This window comes from Chiloscyllium plagiosum, unplaced genomic scaffold (genome assembly GCF_037043375.1).
Source record: "Chiloscyllium plagiosum isolate Xiang-an unplaced genomic scaffold, Cpla_swu_hap1 HiC_scaffold_24, whole genome shotgun sequence".
Lineage (NCBI taxonomy): Eukaryota > Metazoa > Chordata > Chondrichthyes > Orectolobiformes > Hemiscylliidae > Chiloscyllium > Chiloscyllium plagiosum.
In genome coordinates, this window is record NW_028270162.1 from 29053494 (window position 1) to 29072071 (window position 18578).

An 18578-nucleotide genomic window follows, 5' to 3' on the forward strand; every position below is an offset into this window, starting at 1 on the left:
ATCTGCCAAGTTAAATGCAGCTTGAAAAGTTGAGAGGCACTCACTTTTTAATGTTGACTTTTTTCTCCTGAAAACATGAACATTGAATCTATGGAACTTTATACTGAAGAAGAGGAGAATGCCATACTCGTAACCAAAACTAGATCTGAATGTCAAAGTAATGTTTTTGCCTAGTTTGTTTTTGTCGTCTCAAAATTAGGTTTTTTTGGTTTATCTTAGGCAACAAGACCTCTATAGAGTTTTAAAAGCATACACAATTTACAGGCCAGAGGAGGGGTACTGTCAGGCACAGGCTCCCATCGCTGCTGTCCTTTTGATGCACATGCCTGCTGAGGTAACTAAGTTGCATATTTTCTCCCATTGTTAAAAACCAATTTGGAAAATCTGTTCAGAGAAAATTATGTTCTAAGTATTTAAAAATGCATGCAAATAGGGAAGGTCTGTAATAACATGTGAAATATGTTGTAAACCACTTCCTCACAAGGGAGGAAGGGAAAATCAGAAGTTGAGTTGTTTGCACAGAAGCATCAAATTCTAAATGTGTGATCTAGTTGACTGGTGTCATAGTATGCCTTTGGGAAGAGAAGTAAATTTTTAAAAATTGAGGATGAAGGTTTTTTTTAAAAGAAAAAGATCCTGGGTTCCCTTTATTTCCTCAAGTTAGCAGTTCATTCTTCTATAAAATTAGACAGATGGCAGCTTCCTGTTAAACCGCCACTAACTTCTTTGGATATGAAGCTGTATTTAGTGCTGGTATTACGTACTGTCTATTGTAAATTTAGGTTACATTTCATTAGGCTTGCTCACATGTAACACTCCATTTCGTAAATTGCAGTTTATTAATTTCATGTATGAGTTAATAAATGAGTTAAATTAACTAGTTAAAAACCACTATTTTATATCAAAGCAAATTAAACTTAATTCACCTGTAAGATTTATCCAACAACAGTCATACTGGAGCAATTAATGTTAAGATATTTTTGGACTATTACTTCGTGAGCCATTTTTACCTATCTTGATTTGACTACTTTAGGGTCAAAATTCTCATGGTTCTGTTAAATCTTCAAAAGTAGTATTTTCATAACATGGTTGAAACTTTGTATAAAATTTTCTTTATTTTTCATAAATGTTTTTTGTCTACCCTGGTGGCTTGGCTTCATGCAAAAAAGTAACTTGGACCTGCAGTTGAGCTGAAAAATGTGTTGCTGGAAAAGTGCATAAGCCCTTCTTCAGGAATGAAGACGTCAATTTTCCTGCTCCTTGGATGCTGCCTGACCGGCTGCGCTTTTCCAGCAACACATTTTTCAGCTCTGATCTCCAGCATCTGCAGTCCTCTTTTTCTCCTGCAGTTGAGCTTTCTACTCTACTTGCGATGCCCCTCTTTGTCCATATGCATTATTGCTTGGCATGCATCTTAAGGGCAGAAGAACAAGGAACAGGAATAGACCATTTGGTCCTTTGAACTTGTTTCACCACTCAATACGATCGTGGCCGTCTTTTGTGGACTCAGCTCCACTTAACCGCATTTTCACTATATCCCTTAATTCCTTTATTTTTCAAACAAGTATCTACCTTAGCTTTAAAAGCGATTACTGAAGTTTCATCAACTACTTCCCTGGGCAAGGAAGTACATAGTTTAGCAACCCTCTGGGTAAGAAGTTCCTTCTCAGTTCAGTTCTAAACCTGCTTCCTCTAATCTTGAGGCCGTTCCCTCGTGTCCTCGTCTCACCCACCAGTGGAAACATCTTATCTATTTCTATTATATCCTTTCCCTTCATAATTGTTTCTATAAGACCCCCCACCTCATTCTTCTGAATTCCAATGAATATAATCCAAATCTACTCAGCCTCTCCTCATAAGCCACCCCCCTCAACTCCAGAATCAACTTAGTGAACCTTCGCTGCACCCCCTCCCGTGCCATTACATCCTTAAGTAAGGAGACCAAATCTGCACACAGTACTCCAGTGTGGCCTCACCAGAACCTTGTACAGCTGTAACATTACCTCTCTGTTTTTAAAAGCAACCCCTTTGTCAATTACAGTGACAACTATCGCTAATGTGTGTCTCTTTTGTAGGGTGATATGAGAAAGTTCAATTTTAAAAGACATTAGGACAGCTGTGTTTATAAACAGTGGTTAGACTATATGTGGAATACTGTGTTTAGTTCTAGACATCTTCAGAATGTTATATTAGCTAGACAATGTGTGTGACATACATTGTTAACATTTCTGAATAGATTAATATGTGAGGAAGGATTGCATAAATAAGGTTTGTATGAAGAATATGTTTTTGTGATATATAATGGAACTGGTGGGGTAAATGGATGAGAATTATTTCTGCTCATGGATAGTCTGAATTGTCTAGCAGACAGGCCTTTCTGGAAACACACATCACAAACGAGAGAGAGATAAATTGAATAATATTTACTGTCCTTTTTGTATAACACAGATATCTTTTTAAAATTTCATTTACTTTTAGAAAAAAATGTGATGTGTTTCCGCAAACCCTGTTGTGAGGTCTAACTTAAATTACCTATGATATATTCATTAGGGTTAAAACCAAGTAAATGTTTTTTTACTGCATTCAAAACCCTGGTGAGTGATTTGCAAACTGCATTCAGGCACATGCATCCAGGAAAGCAAAGGACAGAATAATAGAATCCTTAATGTGAAAGCAGGCCATTCGGCCCATCAAATCCAACCATACCTCCAAAGAGTATCCCACCCAGACCCATTCCCTTACCTTATCCCTGTAACCCTGCATTTACTGTGGCTAATCCACTGAGCCTACACATCTTTGGATTGTGGGTGGAAACAGGGACCACCTGGAGGAAACCCACAGAGAGACAGGGAGAATGTGCGAGCTCCACACAGTTGCTCAAAGGTAGAATCAAACGCTGGTCCCTGGCACTGTGAGGCAAAACTGCTAACCACTGACCTGCCGTGCCACCCTAAGTTACAAATTAAAATCAAAAATATTAGAATTAGTTCATGTATGTTAGTGTCTAGTCTATCAATGGCCAGTTGAGGTTCTTTCAGTTGGCTGTTCCTAGAAGTCACATTTGTAGGAACTTGGATGCAGTCAAATTGTTGGTGGTGTGGTAGTTGTCAGCTTTGAATTCCTTAATTTTGTGGCAGATTTAGTTTTTTCAGGAACAAAAGGGTCTTTGAAATTGGAGGTCAGTATTTAGCTTAAGCATGAAATTGCTTACCTTGTCAATTTTATTAACACCTGAAGAGCAAGTCGAACACTGAAGAATTGAAGGTGATTTCAAACAAGTTAGTTTGTCATGTGATGGGTCTTTGGGTTTGGCCACACTCTAATGAGGTGGGTTTTGGTATCCTGGCCAAAACCTATTGTGTTTTGGACAGATAACTGCGGAGTTATAGAACATAGAAAAATACAGCGCAGTACAGGTCCTTTGGCCCTCGATGTTGTGCCGATCCAAGCCCACCTAACCTACACTAGCCCACTATCCTCCATATGCCTATCCAATGCCCGTTTAAATGCCCATAAAGAGGGAGAGTCCACCACTGCTACTGGCAGGGCATTCCATGAACTCGCGACTCGCTGAGTAAAGAATCTACCCCTAACATCTGTCCTATACCTACCACCCCTTAATTTAAAGCTATGCCCCCTCGTAATAGCTGACTCCATACGTGGAAAAAGGTTCTCATGGTCAACCCTATCTAAACCCCTAATCATCTTGTACACCTCTATCAAGTCACTCCTAAACCTTCTTTTCTCCAATGAAAACAGCCCCAAGTGCCTCAGCCTTTCCTCATACAATCTTCCTACCATACCAGGCAACATCCTGGTAAACCTCCTCTGCACCCGTTCCAGTGCCTCCACATCCTTCCTATAGTATGGCGACCAAAACTGCACACAATACTCCAGATGCGGCTGCAACATGAGTCATACCTGATGTGAGGAAAATGAGCAATAATAAAAGATATAAGAGAGTAATTGGAGCATATGAACATTGAAAGCTTGCTCTCCATTTACAGATGCCATCAATGGCAGCACAAATATGGAGCATAGAATACAAAAGCAAAAAGGAAATACATATCTTCTATAACATCTCTGTTATGCTTCATATGATGTCCTATATATTGGCTGCTGTTTCAAAAGGTACTTAAAAACAATAGAAAAAAATGCAATGTAGATTTAATCGGATATTGCAAGAGTTGCAAGGATTCACAGATATGAATAAAAACTTCAAAGTAAGGTTTTCTTCAACAGGGTTGAAAAAGCAGAGGTTGTCTTATTAAGATGTTCAACATTATTACTAAATTTCAAGCTACTCCATATGAATTAAGAAAAACAATTAACCTTTAAGGCCATGAGTCAGTTTGTTGGTTTTGCAATGCTTATAATCGCTCTAACAAAGACACTGTGACATAGCTGTAATGTAAATCAGAAAGTAACTTCATCATTTATCTTCAGGTCCCTTTACCATGATTTGTCAAATATGACGACCCAAGGGAACAATAATTCCTGATCAAGTAATTTATTAAAAGAAATTTACGATTTTAATAAACTCGGAGACAATTTCAAAGTGTCCACATTTAACAAGTTTCCAACATCTTTATTTGCATCTTGTACATTGTATTTTTGATTGTTCTTCAAAGAATTACATACAAAATAGAAATGACTTCTAGTTTAACAGACTTCTGTCAGAATTATTCATTCCTTTGCATTCTAAACCATGAAACATGTGCAAATTTAGAGCTTTATCTACACCTGTTTTTCTATCTATTTGGACAGTTGTGTAGCATGTCAACCCAATTCTCATTTGTGGCTGCTATAGTTTTTATCATCAATAGCATTCACATTATTGTTATTTGTGTGAATTTCTGTTGCCCAGTTTCTGCCCATGCCACTGAACTAAAATGAGTGTGATTGGGTCATGAATGGCATCGTGAGAGTCTCTGAGTATGACATATAATTCCCTGCATTCTTCTTGATCTCTCTCCAGAAACCGAATGGTTGACTACGCTATTTTCTTCCAATGGCTCTCTGTTGCCTGGCTAAGTGGGATAGTCCAAATTTTGTTTTGTTACCTATCCAATTGTACAATGAGTATTTCCAGTAACAACTCAACTTTTCACTTTTGCATCATAACCTCTTTTATTAGCACCAAGTCAAACAAATAATGAGTTCATTGGATTTTGGGTTTAGAACGGCAGAGGGAAACATCCTTTCTTCTATCCTTTTGTATCGGCCTGGCTGCAATGTTCATACAAAGAAAAGTGTTACATTCCAGGAGGGCGTTGTAATCTTTCATCTTCTGATAATGCATGGCCAGAATTTTTACAGACAGTTTGGTTGATTGACATCATGTGATCACATGTCATCCATGTTGTCAGTGCAATAAAGGGACTATTTTTAAGTTAAATCAAGCAAGTGAGTACAATTTTAAGCAAAACAATTTAAGATCTCACTCTTCCTGTCATCTTGGCATTAGAGGATAGGAATTTGATATTCTTGGTGAAAGTAAGAAATAAACAAATGGAGAAAAACTACTGTGTAGACCCATTAACAGCAGCAATACTGTCGGACAGAATAAATCAGTGCATGAAAAAAGGCAGTACGTTAATCATGGGTGACCATTTGTGTAGAATGGGGAAAATCAATTTGGCAAGGTAGCCATATGGATGAGTTCATAGTGTTTGGAAAAGCTTTGTACTGTGGATCCAACCAGGCATCGGGCAAATTTTGGATATGCTAATGTGTAAAGAAGCAGCTCTAACAAATGATCTGAGTAAAAGATTCCCTAGAAAGCAGTGACTAAAGCATGGAAGAATTTAGCATTCAGTTTGAGTGAGAGACACTTGGGTCTTAAATGATTGCTAAACTTAACTGAGAGTAATTATAAAGGAATGAGAGCAGAGTTGGCTGGAGTAAACAAAGAAAGGAGTTTAGCAGAAAAAAATGCTAAAGTACATTTTATTTAGAAAGTTCATGAGTTACAGTAAATAAATTCTAGAAAGAGAATAAATAGACTATGGCTAATATAACAAGTTATGGATAGTATAAAATTGAAAGAAATAAAATGTGGCAAATATTAGTGCTAAGCCAGAGGATTGGGAAAGTTTTGAAATCCAAGATGACCAAGCAAAAGGGACAAAATAAATCGAGGGTAAATTGAGAGTAAATAGAGAGTAAATAATATCAAAATAGACTGCAAAAGCTTCCTTTCTTATATAAAGAGAAAGAGGACAAAGTAAACATGGGCCCCTTTAAAGAGTGAGTGTGAGGAAATAATAATGGGGAAACCATGGAATTGCTAAGGATTTAAATATGTTGCATCAAGTTCACAGTAGAAGAAATTAATGGTAATCTAAAACTAGTAAATAATCTAGGGGCAAAAGTGGGAGATGAAATAATTTCAATAACTATCTCTTTATTTAATGAAAGATATACTGCCATTGGATGCAGTCAGGAGAACATTTGCTTGGTTGACCTGGGGTATGGTGGCGTATTCTTAAGAGGTTGAGTGGATTGGACCTGTACTTATCGGAATTGAGAAGAATAAGAGGTGACTTTATTGAGATATCAGATTCTTGGGATGTTTGATTAGGTATATGTGGAGAGGTTGTTTCTCCTTGTGAATAGCATCCAGAATGAGAGGGCATAAATGAGCAAATTCCACCTCTCCCTCCCAAATCTGAGGCTAAGAATTTTTTTTAGGGTAGCGAGTCTGTGAAAATATTTATCACAGAGCTGCAGAGGCTGGGTTATTACATTTATTCAAGATGGAGACTGATTTTTAATCAGTGGGAGAATCCAGGATTATGTGGATAAGGCAGGAAAGTGAACTTGAGGGTTATCAGATCGCCCATGATCTCATTGAATGGTGGAACAGATTCTGACTAAATGACTGCTCTTCTTGTTTTATGGTCTTCTACTCATAGCTTACGAGGCTTGGTGAATGGCTAATTTTAAAACTGATGTTTTTGTTCATTAATTAGTGGTATTATTCAATAAAGGGCAGTGGTGGTTATATAGAGAGAGATCATCAATCAGCCATGATTTGTTTTGGTTGATTAAACCAACTTAGTGTAAATGACCTAATCCTAAATTCTGAAAAGCAGCCATAGAATAACTTACTTATCACCTTTTTATTAACTTATTATAACATTGTCATTTTATGTCTTGGTTCAAATTTGCAAGTTTTTAAGCATCTTTTTGCCTGAATCCAAAAGTCTGACCTGGTAAATTACAGTCCAGGAGAGTATTTCACAAGCTGACAAAAAAAACCTTAATTTGCTAGATGACAGAAGTAACCAGCATTGTTCAGTGTCTTTTTCTGTAAGACTGCTGATCTTCTTTGTCATGAACACTTCTAATGTTTTTTGTTTGTTTCACAGCAAGCTTTTTGGTGCCTTGTTCAGATTTGTGAAAAATATCTTCCAGGATATTACAGTGCTGGATTGGTGAGTTTTAAAACCTATCAAGAAGACATTCTAAGCATTAGAAATGGCTAAAGTCAGGACTGTCAACTGTAGTTGCAGCATTTTGAGTTCTTAATGGGAATGTGTGGTAGAACCAAACTGTGGAAACAACAGTGCTGCAGTTTCATCTTTACATGCAATGATAGTGAATAACCTAGACTTATTTCTAGGTTATTCACTATGTTTGGCTGAATGAGTGTTAATATAATTGTACAATATTCCTTTTAACGCAGTTTTTTTAGAATATTAAGTGTTAGTCTTTACAGAGACCAATATCCTTGTAAAAACAAAATTCGAACTTGCAGTTAGCTCTAAAGATGGCGATATACGATATTACATTTTGCACTTCCAATGTAATAAAGGGTCAAAGACTCTAAGTACTAAATATTTGTTTTTGTAAGCAACTTACACTGTTAAACCATAAAATAGATGTTTTTTTTAGCACAGACAAAAAGAGTTCAAATACATTTTACTGTGTTACATCAGAATCCAAGGTGACTTAATTCACAAGGTTTACTTCTGTCCTTTTTTTGTCTCAGCCTGGGAAATTTTAATACTGAGAAAGACGATTCTAAGATTTTTGTCTTCCCAAAGCACAAGCAAGGTGAATCTTCCAGCCTTGTTGTAATTCCTGATGAATTGGGTGTTTTCAATTAAAGTGCAAGCTGCCAACCCCTGCATGTTGAACTGTTGTCTTGCTGCATATAGTTGATCTCCCTGCCTGGGATCCTGGCATATTGCATGTGATTGAAACTTTTTAGGGGTATCTTGGCTCCTTTGCTGGAAAAGCCCATCCCCATTGCAGTATGAATCTCATGGGTCTTGTATACCAGTAGAAATGCTGAGTAGTTATCTATGAGATCACAAAACCTTTATCTTGGAACTTAATGGGCAGCTTTAAAGCATAACTCTAAAGTCTCAGCTGTTTTCTATGATGGAGATTGATTTTCCATAAGCTGGCATATACATTGTTGGCATAATTTGCAAGGGTAAGTAGCTTGCACCACCTTTCCAGTAAAACAATCTGACCGTTCCACCCCGCCCCCTCAAAATGTCTAGCAATCAAACTATCCAGGTTTGTTGTGATGTGTAGATCAGAGCAGGCCACGCCCCACTCCAGTTTATCTTAAATTGAAGACACCGTTTCAAATCAGAAAAATCTTAAACCTCATGGATGGAACATGTTTGGAATTGTAAGGCATTTAGGTGTGGCGCGGTTATATGCTCAAGTCGTAAGTGCAAGATCTGGTTGCTGCCAGCCATCTCCTGTTTGACTTTACAAATATTTAAAAATGCACTTGTTGACTGAGTTTTCTTATTTTGCGTCATTTGTAAAATGGAGCGGTGTGGTTTAGGTATAGGTATTGCATAGGGTCTTGTGTTTTTTTTTACGAAATAGCACAATTTTTGTACACCTCACCAATTTCAAATTTAGTTTATTGAAGAATCATTAAGGCATTTTTTAACAAACTAAATCCTTCAAACATGGCTTCTTTTGGTTTTGACAATGATAAGGACATTATGAAGGTATGAAAGCAGATCTAGCTAAATCGAGCTGTCAAGTTAGGTTATGGGATAGCTCAGTAGATCTACAGTGGCAGACATTTAGGGGGTAGTTCAGAATGGGAGGTCAACTCAATTGAGAGCTAGTTTCTGATACAAAATGATGGCAACAGTATGGATTTGATTCTGCACAGTCTGAGGACTTTCCTCTCAACCTGTCCCCTCACCTGAAATATGGTGACCCTTGGGTTAACCACCACCAGCCATGTTTCTTTAATGAGAGGACAACCTGATGGTCATCTGGAACAATGGCTACTTTACCTTTTATTTCAGAACATTAGTTTTTACATTCTAACAAGAAAGAAAAGTTCAGAGGAAAACCCAAACTGATTAAATTAAAAACGATGAAGGGTTATAAAGAAAAAGCATATCATTACACAAAGAGGGTGCCAGGTGAGAAGACTGAATCAAATATAAAAAGCAACAAAGAGTGACTCCAAAACACAGAATTTAAGGAGACATGAGAAAGTTAGCCAGAAAAATGGAAAAAATCTAGTAAGAGTTTCTATAAATACTTGAAAAGAGGAGTTGTCAAAGTGAGTGTTGGTCCTGAAGAAAGTGAGTTTGGAAATTAGAAAATGGAAAATAGTACCAGAGAAGTGGTACTGGTTAGTGCTGCAGACAGACAATTCCCCAAGATGGAGATCATCTTAGGGTCTTAAAGTAAATGAATAGTGAGTGTGTTTGTGCATTGGTTTCAGTTTTCCAAACTTTTTTGGATTCAGTGTCAGTTACTTTAGATTTTTAAAAAAGTGACTGGGACTTCATTATTCAAAAAGGGAGGGAGACAGAAATACTTTTAAGGCAGTTGGTGAATCTTGATGAGCAAGGATGTGACAGGTTTTCAAGGATAGGAAAGTTATATTGAGTAAATTACCAGATCAGTCACACTCTTGTGGCAATGTTAAGGGCTAAGATGAAGAGAAATTTGTCAAGTGTCCAAGAAAATGTTCTGCTTCAGCATGTGGACGTACCTATTTGGGAAGGTGCAAAACTTGACCTAGTCTTGGGAACTAAGGCAGCGAACTCTGGACCAGTGAGCCTGACATCAGTGGTGGGCATTCTGGAGGGAATCCTGAGGGACAGGATTTACATGTACTTAGAAAGGCAAGGACAGACTTAGAGATACTCAGCATGGCTTTGTGCATGGGAAATCATGTCTCACTTGATTGAGTGTTTTGAAGAAGTAACAAAGGATTGAGGGCAGAGTAGTGGATGTGATCTATGTGGACTTCAGTAAGGCATTTGATAAGGGTTCCTCATGGTAGACTGATTAGCAAGGTTAGATCACATGGAAGGCAGAACTAGCCACTTGAGTGACAGAGGGTGGTGGTGGAGGGTTGCTTTTCAGACTGGAGGCCTGTGACCAGCGATGTGCCACAAGGATTGGCGTTGGGTCCACTGCGTTTCATAATTTATATAAATGTGAACATAGGTATAGTTAATAAGTTTGCAAATGACCCCAAAATTGGAGGTATAGTGGACAGTGAAGGAGATTACCTCACAGTACAACAGGATCTTGATCAGATAGGCCAATGGCAGCTGGAGTTTAATTTAGGTAAATGTGAGGTGTTGCATTTTGGAACAGCAAATCAGGGTGGAACGTATCCACTTAAAGTTCTAGGGAGTGTTGCTGAACAAAGACCTTGGACTGCAAGTTCATAGTTTCTTAAAAGTGGAGTTGCAGGTAGGTAGGATAGGCATTTGGTATACTTGCCTTTATTGATAAATGCCTTTATTGCATTTAGTATGGGAGTTGGGAGGTCATGTGGCTGAACAGGACACTGGTTAGGTCACTTGTGGAATACTGTGTTCACTTCATATCTCTGCGCTATAGGAAGGATTTGTTAAACTTGAAAGAGTTTAGAAAAGATTTACAAGAATGTTGCCAAGTTTGGAGGGCTTGAGATGTAGGGAGATGCTGAATAGGCTGGGGCTACTTTCCTTTGAGCATCAGAAGCTGAGGGTGACTTTGTAGAAGTTTATAAAATCATCAGGGCATGGATAGGGTAAATAGGCAATGTCTTTTGCCTGGGTGGTGGAGTCCAAAGCTAGAGGGCATGGGTATAAGGCGAGAGGAGAACAAATTTAAGCGATCTAAGGGGTAACTTTTTCACAGAGTATTGTTTATGGAATGAGCTGCCAGAGCAAGTGGTGGGGGGTTAGTACAATTACAACCTTTAAAAGACATTTGGATGGGTGGAAGAATAGGAAGGGTTTAGAGGGATATAGGCTAAATGCTGCAAAAGGAACTAGATTGATTTTAGAATATCTGATTGGCAAAGACGAGTTGGATGGAAGGATCTGTTTCCATGCTGTCATCTCCATGACTCTCACCCTTAATGGATAGTGGAGATGGCTTGAGGGTCTGAGTGGCCTAATCCTGCTTTTAATTTGTTTGTGTTGAACACTTTTCATAATATTGATTTGCATGTTTACATTTTCAGTGTTATTTTCAAAGTTATTAATAAAATATGCACAATTTGCCAACTGAGTACAACTTGGATTCTTTCCGTATATCTCCCCAAAGTGGCAACTTGCAGAGAAGCTTGCCACAAAGGACAAAATTCAACCTTTAAACTTGTGTGTACAAACACCTAGATTTTGAACATTTTGTGCTCCATCACAAGGTTTTACTGTTCAGTTTAGACCAAGTCTCTCAAATCTACTTCCTGAACACAGTTGCCTTTATCTCCTATTTTGGCAGCTTCTCAGTTTTCTATTTTCCATTTGTGAGGGAGCTTAATTTCCTTTCGCACTTTGACAGTGCTATTCTTGCCTCTGTGGCCAAAACTTTCTTCAGTTCAAGTTATGTACAGTAATATCATTGTGTAGGAGTCCTTTTGTATGAATCCAGAACACTGCCTGGGTTGCAAATAAAGCTCTGTAAATGAAGTTCCATATTTAGTTGTCTGGATGTCGAGTATCTTAGATATTTCTAACTTCCACGGATAATTACCATATTTTACACCTTATTAGTTCAAGAAAATGCCACTTTGCTTTGGGTTCTCTTTAACAAACTGTCATTTATTGAATTTTATCTCAATTAAATCACAGGATTGCATGTTTGTTTTGCATGTTTCTCACCCTGCAGAACAAGTGTACCTAATTGTGTTTCTGTAGTAAGGTGACAAACTACATTTTGTGCTGGAAAAGGTTAAATATACATGCATATTTTGTATACCTAGTATCATTACATAAGTTTTATACAGATTATCTTGATTGTAATTTATTCCATTCAACATCATTACTTCTGTATAATTCGACCAGATTTATGTTCTTTTCTGCCCATTTTCTGACACCACTTATATATTGAGCAATTCCGTAAGTGTTGTTGGCTCTTTTCAGCCAGTGACTACACTTCATGCATTACTGTTTTCGGCTAATTAGATTATAAAATGGGAATCATGCATGAGCTTATTGCTGAAGCAGCTTTCAGCTGAAATTCTGCTTTCCTATAATGTGTGATACTGAAGTCAAGTTTAATACCTTTATTTAGTTAGAATGAGTTAAGGATTGAGCCGACTCTCTTCTGATTTATAAGATATGTTACTGCACTGGGTCGTGGCTGACCAATAAATGCTTCCTATTATTAATTTTAATTGCTTTTACTACCCTTATTTGTGCTACTAATTATCATTAAAGTTTTATTGTGGATCTAACCAAAACATCCAGTTCAGGATAAACCTGACCTGCATCTATGACTGCTGTTTTACCAAATACACTGTAAATTCAGCACAGAATTAACATTTATTTCAAAAATTGATTTTCCTTTTGTGCAACCCTATTAAATGTTATGGGGTTAGTTAGTCTAAAATAGCTTCAAGCTGAACTTTATCAACAGATATTGGCATATTTTCATGACTCTGATTTATTCTTCAGGAAGCAATCCAGTTGGATGGGGAGATCTTTTTTGCCTTGTTGCGTAAGGTTTCACCAGTGGCACATAAACACCTTAACAAGTACAAAATTGACCCCATCCTGTACATGACGGAGTGGTTCATGTGTGCATTTTCAAGAACTTTGCCGTGGGTATCTGTGTTGAGAATTTGGGACATGTTCTTCTGTGAAGGTACATCATCTGTGTTTGTATTATTAGCTATATATTAACACCAGCATCTGCCATCTGATCTATAGCAGATGCCTAAATACAAGCTTGCAAGAAATGACCAGTAATTTGCAAATGGCCTGTTTGCTATGAAGTGCACATCAGAGGGTAACTGAGATTATTGTGCAAGATTAAGGGGGGTGGGAGGAAGTGTATTGAGATTGACAGAAAACTGGTTGGCAGAGAGGAAGCAAAGAGGAGGAATTAATGGGTCCTTTTCAAATTGGCAGGCAGTAACTAGTGGGGTGCCACAGGGGTAGGTGCTGTGGCCCCAGCTATTCACAATATATATAAAATGATTTGGATGAGGGAACAAGATGTAACATCTCAAAGTTTGCAGATGATACCAAGTTGAGTGGGAGAATGAATTGTGATGAGGATGCGGAGATCCTTCATCTTGATCTGGACAGGCTGGAGGAGAGGGCAAATCAGTGGCAGATAATTTGGATAAATGTTATTCACTTTGGAAGCAAAAACAAAAAGTAGATTACTACCCGAATGAATGTAAATTAGGAGTGTGCAGTGGGCTCTGGGTGTCCTTGTGCTGAAGTTGAGCAAGTAGCCACAGCAGGCAGTAAAGAAGGCAAATGGTATGTTGGCTTTCATTGCAAGAGGTTTTGAGTACAGTGCCTTGGTGAGGCCACGGCTAGAATATAGTGTGCAGTTTTGGTCTCCTCTTCTGAGGAAGGATGCTCTTGCTCTCGGAGAGTGCAGCGAAGATTTACCAGGCTATTTCTTGGGATGGCAGGTCTGGGAGAGATTGACTGACTGGATTAGGATTGTTTTTGCTGGAGTTCAGATAAATGAGGGGGCATTTAATAGAGATGTTTAAAATTCTAAGAGGACTAGACAGGGTAAACGCAGGGGGGGGATGTTCCCGATAGTGGGTATGTCCACAGTCTGATTCAGGGTAGATAATTTAAGACAGATGAGGATACATTTCTTCAACCAACGAGTAGTGAGCCTGTGGAATTCATTACTACAGGAAGTAGTTGATGCCAAAACATTGAATGTGTTCAAGCAGTGGCTTGATATTGCACTTGGGGTGAATGGGATCAACTGTTATGGGCAGAAAGCAGGATTAAGCTGTTGAGTTGAATGGCAGAGCAGGCTTGAAGGCCTGAATGACCACCTCTGCTCCTATCTTCTATGTTAACTGACATAACATGAGAATGTTATGCTTAGGCATGTAGCTTTTGCTATGCATCTTTACCAGTGATATTTGTGTTTTTATCTAAAATTGGGAACTGCTCTCTCTAGTCATCAATACTGTCCCACATTCTTTCGTCACTCAATAACATGTCTTGTGAAGTGCATCTCGTGTCCTAAATGACAGTGCTATTCTTTCTATGTTCCATGTTGCGTACACAGGTGCCCATGTGTTGTCTTGCTTTTTGAGGTTACTAGCACAAGTGAAATGAGTTTATGCAACGTCATTTCAATTTAGAGACTGTAGGCCCCATGGGAGGAGTTGCTCCTAACTGGCACTAAATCCACGGTTTCACTGGATATCTGATGTGGGAAATAGTAAATGTAATTACTGCAGTTGTAGTGTACCTCTGAGACTGACCCAAGATGTATCCTTGGGACTGCTTTCTCCTGTAATTAACCATGGTATAACTGGCTAAGAATGCTAATGATGAACAGTGCACAAAACTTGAAGCGTATTCTTTCCATTTGTCACATTCATTGCTTTGAACAATATGATTATCAAATATGCTAATTTTAATAACAGTTATAACTAACTTTTTAAAATATTCATTCATGAGATTATGGATATCATCTGAGGTCAACATTTATTACTTGTCAGTATTTACCTTTTTTAATGGCATAAGTCACAATGTTTGTTTGTTCAAGAATGTTTCCCAAACATTGCAATCGCAAATTAATTCAGAATGAGCTATATAAACTCCTGGATAAAATAAAATCTATCGCCATTTTGTCACAGTTCATACCATCTGGTAGATAGTTTTTCAAAAATAAAACTGTAAAAGATCAAAATGAGATCATTTTGTCATGTTATTTTGTTACATTAAACATGTATATGTTCTTTTGGAAATTTTGACTATAATTTGAATTTTGCCTTGCCAGCATTCACTAGTCACTTTCCTTTGCTATTTATTCTAAGAATATAATTCTTTAGTCTCTTATGCACACGCTTGAATCGTTTGTCAGCTGGATAAATATTTGTAAAGATAGTTTCCTTCTATTTGAGGACTGCAAAACTATTTTTCATTTTTTAAAAATTGCAGCAGTAGTTTTTATGCTTTGTGTTCTGAGGAGCAAACATTGGTGGAAAGCAAAAAATGAAATTGCCTTTTGTTAAAAATGAAATGTAGCCTTCTGTTCTAGAGTAGCAATTTATTCCTTGCTTTGTTTGATTCAGTAGCTCCCCAGAACAGGGGCAGATTGTTTGCTCAAATTTTGCTTAATTTTAATGTTGTTTCTGATGCTTGTTAATGTCGCTAGTTGCTATTTGATTTTCCATTTTTGTTTTACCCAGGTGTAAAGGTAATATTCCGTGTTGGTCTCATTCTGTTGAAGTATACACTTGGCTCATCAGAAAAATTGAAAAAATGTCAGGGTCAGTATGAGACCATGGAAAAACTTCGGAGCATTGATCCCAGATATATGCAAGATGGCTTTCTCGTACGAGAGGTATGAATCCAGTCAAAATTATTGTCTTTCTATCTGATTGTAAGATGATAGAATATCATTCTGATGATCCATGCTAGACAGTCTCTCTCAATTTTTGCTCCCATCAGATGTGAGAAAGGAAAGATTGACGTAGCTGCTATAGACTAATTTTAGACCGTTATCTGACCCTGGAATGGGGAAAGACATTGATCAAACTTGACCAGTTGCATTACAAGAGGTTGTATTTATCTAACATGTTAAATGTATTGAGGCATCCCAAGGGCAAATCACAATGAATGATCAAGAATGAACAAAATTAACATGTAGGTGTTGGGAGAGACAACAGTAAATAAGCTTGATCAAAGAATTAAGGAGCAATCTGAAAAGGAGAAAGAGACTTAGAGTAATGCAAAATGGGAGGCCCAAAAGACCATTGGAATAGATCTTTTCTGGAGCCAACAAAAGCATGAGTGAAGGCTTCAGCTGATAACATAGAGCAAGAAGCAGGTAATTCTATGAAGAGGACATAGCAATCATAGAGTCATACAGCACAGAAACCGATCCTTTGGTCCAACTCGTCCATGCCAACCAGATATCCCAATCTAATCTAGTCCCATTTGCCAGCACTTGGCCCATATCCTTCTAGGCCCTTCCTATTAAAAGCCATCTGGATGGGTAGATGAATTGTTGCAATTTTACCAGCCTCCCCCATTTCCTCTGGCAGCTCATTCCATACATGTACCACCCTCTGCATGGACAAAGTTGTCCCCGTGGTCCCTTTTGTATCTTTTCCCCCTCACTCTAAATCTATGCCCTCTAGTTGTAGTGACCAGTAGGGATACCACAGGGATTGATTCTGGTCTTTGTGATTTTTATAAAAGACTTGGTTGAGGAAGTGGAAGGGTGGGTTAGTAAGTTTGCCGATGATACAAAGGTTGGTGGAGTTGTGGATACTGTGAAGGGCTGTTGTAGGTTGTAGCAAGACATTGACAGGATGCAGAACTAGGCTGATAAGTAGCAGATGGAGTTCAACCTGGAAAAGTGTGAAGTTGTTTGCTTTGGAAGGTCGAATTTTAATGCAGAACACAGGGTTAAAAGCAGGATTATTGGCAGTGTGGAGGAATAGAGGGATCTTGGCAGTCCATGTCCATAGGTCCCTCAAAGTTGCCAGCCAGGTCAATCGGGTTGTAAAGGAAAGCATATGGTGTGTTGGCTTTCATTCGCAGGGGGTTTGAGTTTAAGGGCCGTGAGGTTATGCTACAGCTGTATAGAGTCTTGGTTAGACTACGCTTGGAATATTGTGTTTGCTCTGGTCTCCTTATTTATAGGAAAGATGTGGAAGCATTAGAGAGGGTGCAGAGGAGATTTACCAGGATGCCACCTGGACTGGAGGGCATGTCTTATGAAGAAAGGTTGAGGGAGCTAGGGCTTTTCTCATTGGAGTGAAGAAGGATGAGAGGTGTACAAGATGATGAGAGGTAAAGATAGAGTGGATAGCCAGAGACTTTTTTTCCATGTTAGAATTGTCTGTCACAAGGGGGCATAAATTTAAGGTAATTTAGGGGAGATATCAGAGGTAGGTTCTTTACACAGTGATGGCTGCATGGAATGCATTGCCAGCAGTGGTGGTAGAGTCAGAGATATTAGGGACAATTAAGTGACCCTTGGATAGGCACATGGAAATTAGTACAATGAAGGGTATGTAGGGTAAATCAATTTTGGAGTAGGATAAAGGGTGCACAACATTGAGGGCTGAAGAGCCTGTACTGTGCTATACATCTATGTTCTAAGATGTTCATAATGCGTGGTGGAATTGGTGGTTAGAAAAAGGTTTGTGGTGAAGACCCAAGACAATAGTTTCACACTTCCGTCTATTTGTTTGGGGGAAAAATAATGCAAACAGCTTAACAAGTGAGGCAATAGAGCGGCTAAGAGATAATGTTGTCAATATACATGTGGAAGTTGATGTCTATGCAGCAATACGTGAGAATGGGGGTTGGAAAGAAATCTATTATTTCATCAGAGACCATTTCAGCTCATTGAATTCATGACCCTGTAAATCAACTGAGTCAGTCCCATTCATAATTGCCCTTGAATATCTTGTTCAGCCATTTCAGAGGGCACAAGTGTCAGCTGTAGATTCTGGATTCCAACACAGGCCAGGTGAGGAAAGGATAGCAGATTTCCTTCTCTCAAGAAGGAGTTTCTAATGATATTTGATGGTCACCATTACTAAGATTTAAAATATGGACATAGTTTTATAATGTATTAATTGGATTTAAATTCTCCCAGCTGCTGTGGTGGAATTTGAACTCTTCTCTCAAGAGCATTAGTCTGCGTCTCTGGATTACTACACGAATGACATTACTACTATCACACCATCTTGATGATTTGCAAAAACAAATGCCTGACTGATTGCAAAAATTAAAGTAAATCCAAATATCTGAATATGTTTTCATAGAGCCATCATAGATTCCCTACAGTGTGGAAACAGGTCCTTTGGCCCAAAAAGTCCACCTCGACGCTCAGAAGAGTATCTCACCCAAACTTGTTCCCCATTACCCTACGTTTATTCCTGACTAATGCACTTAACCTGCACATCTCTGTGGGCAATTTAGCATAGCCAATTCACCTAACCTGCGCAAATTTGGATTGTGGGAGGAAACCGGGGCACCCAGACGAAACCCATGCAGACACTGGGAGAATGTGCAAACTTCACACAGAGAGACGCCCGAGGCTGGAATTGAACACGGGTCCCTGGTGCTGTGAGGTAACAGTGCTAACCACTGAGCCACTGCTCCTAGTGTTTTACT

The 18578-nt window shown here is 38.4% G+C and overlaps 1 protein-coding gene across 1 annotated transcript in view; it reads left to right on the forward strand.

The window, feature by feature from the left end:
* Positions 1-18578, forward strand: part of tbc1d10ab (TBC1 domain family, member 10Ab) — a 69429-nt gene that overhangs the window by 43951 nt on the left and 6900 nt on the right. The window contains exons 5-8 of the mRNA XM_043715666.2: positions 220-334; positions 7374-7439; positions 12903-13092; positions 15632-15786. Of these exons, the coding sequence (XP_043571601.2) occupies positions 220-334; positions 7374-7439; positions 12903-13092; positions 15632-15786 (526 nt within the window). The remainder of the gene's footprint in view (positions 1-219; positions 335-7373; positions 7440-12902; positions 13093-15631; positions 15787-18578) is intronic.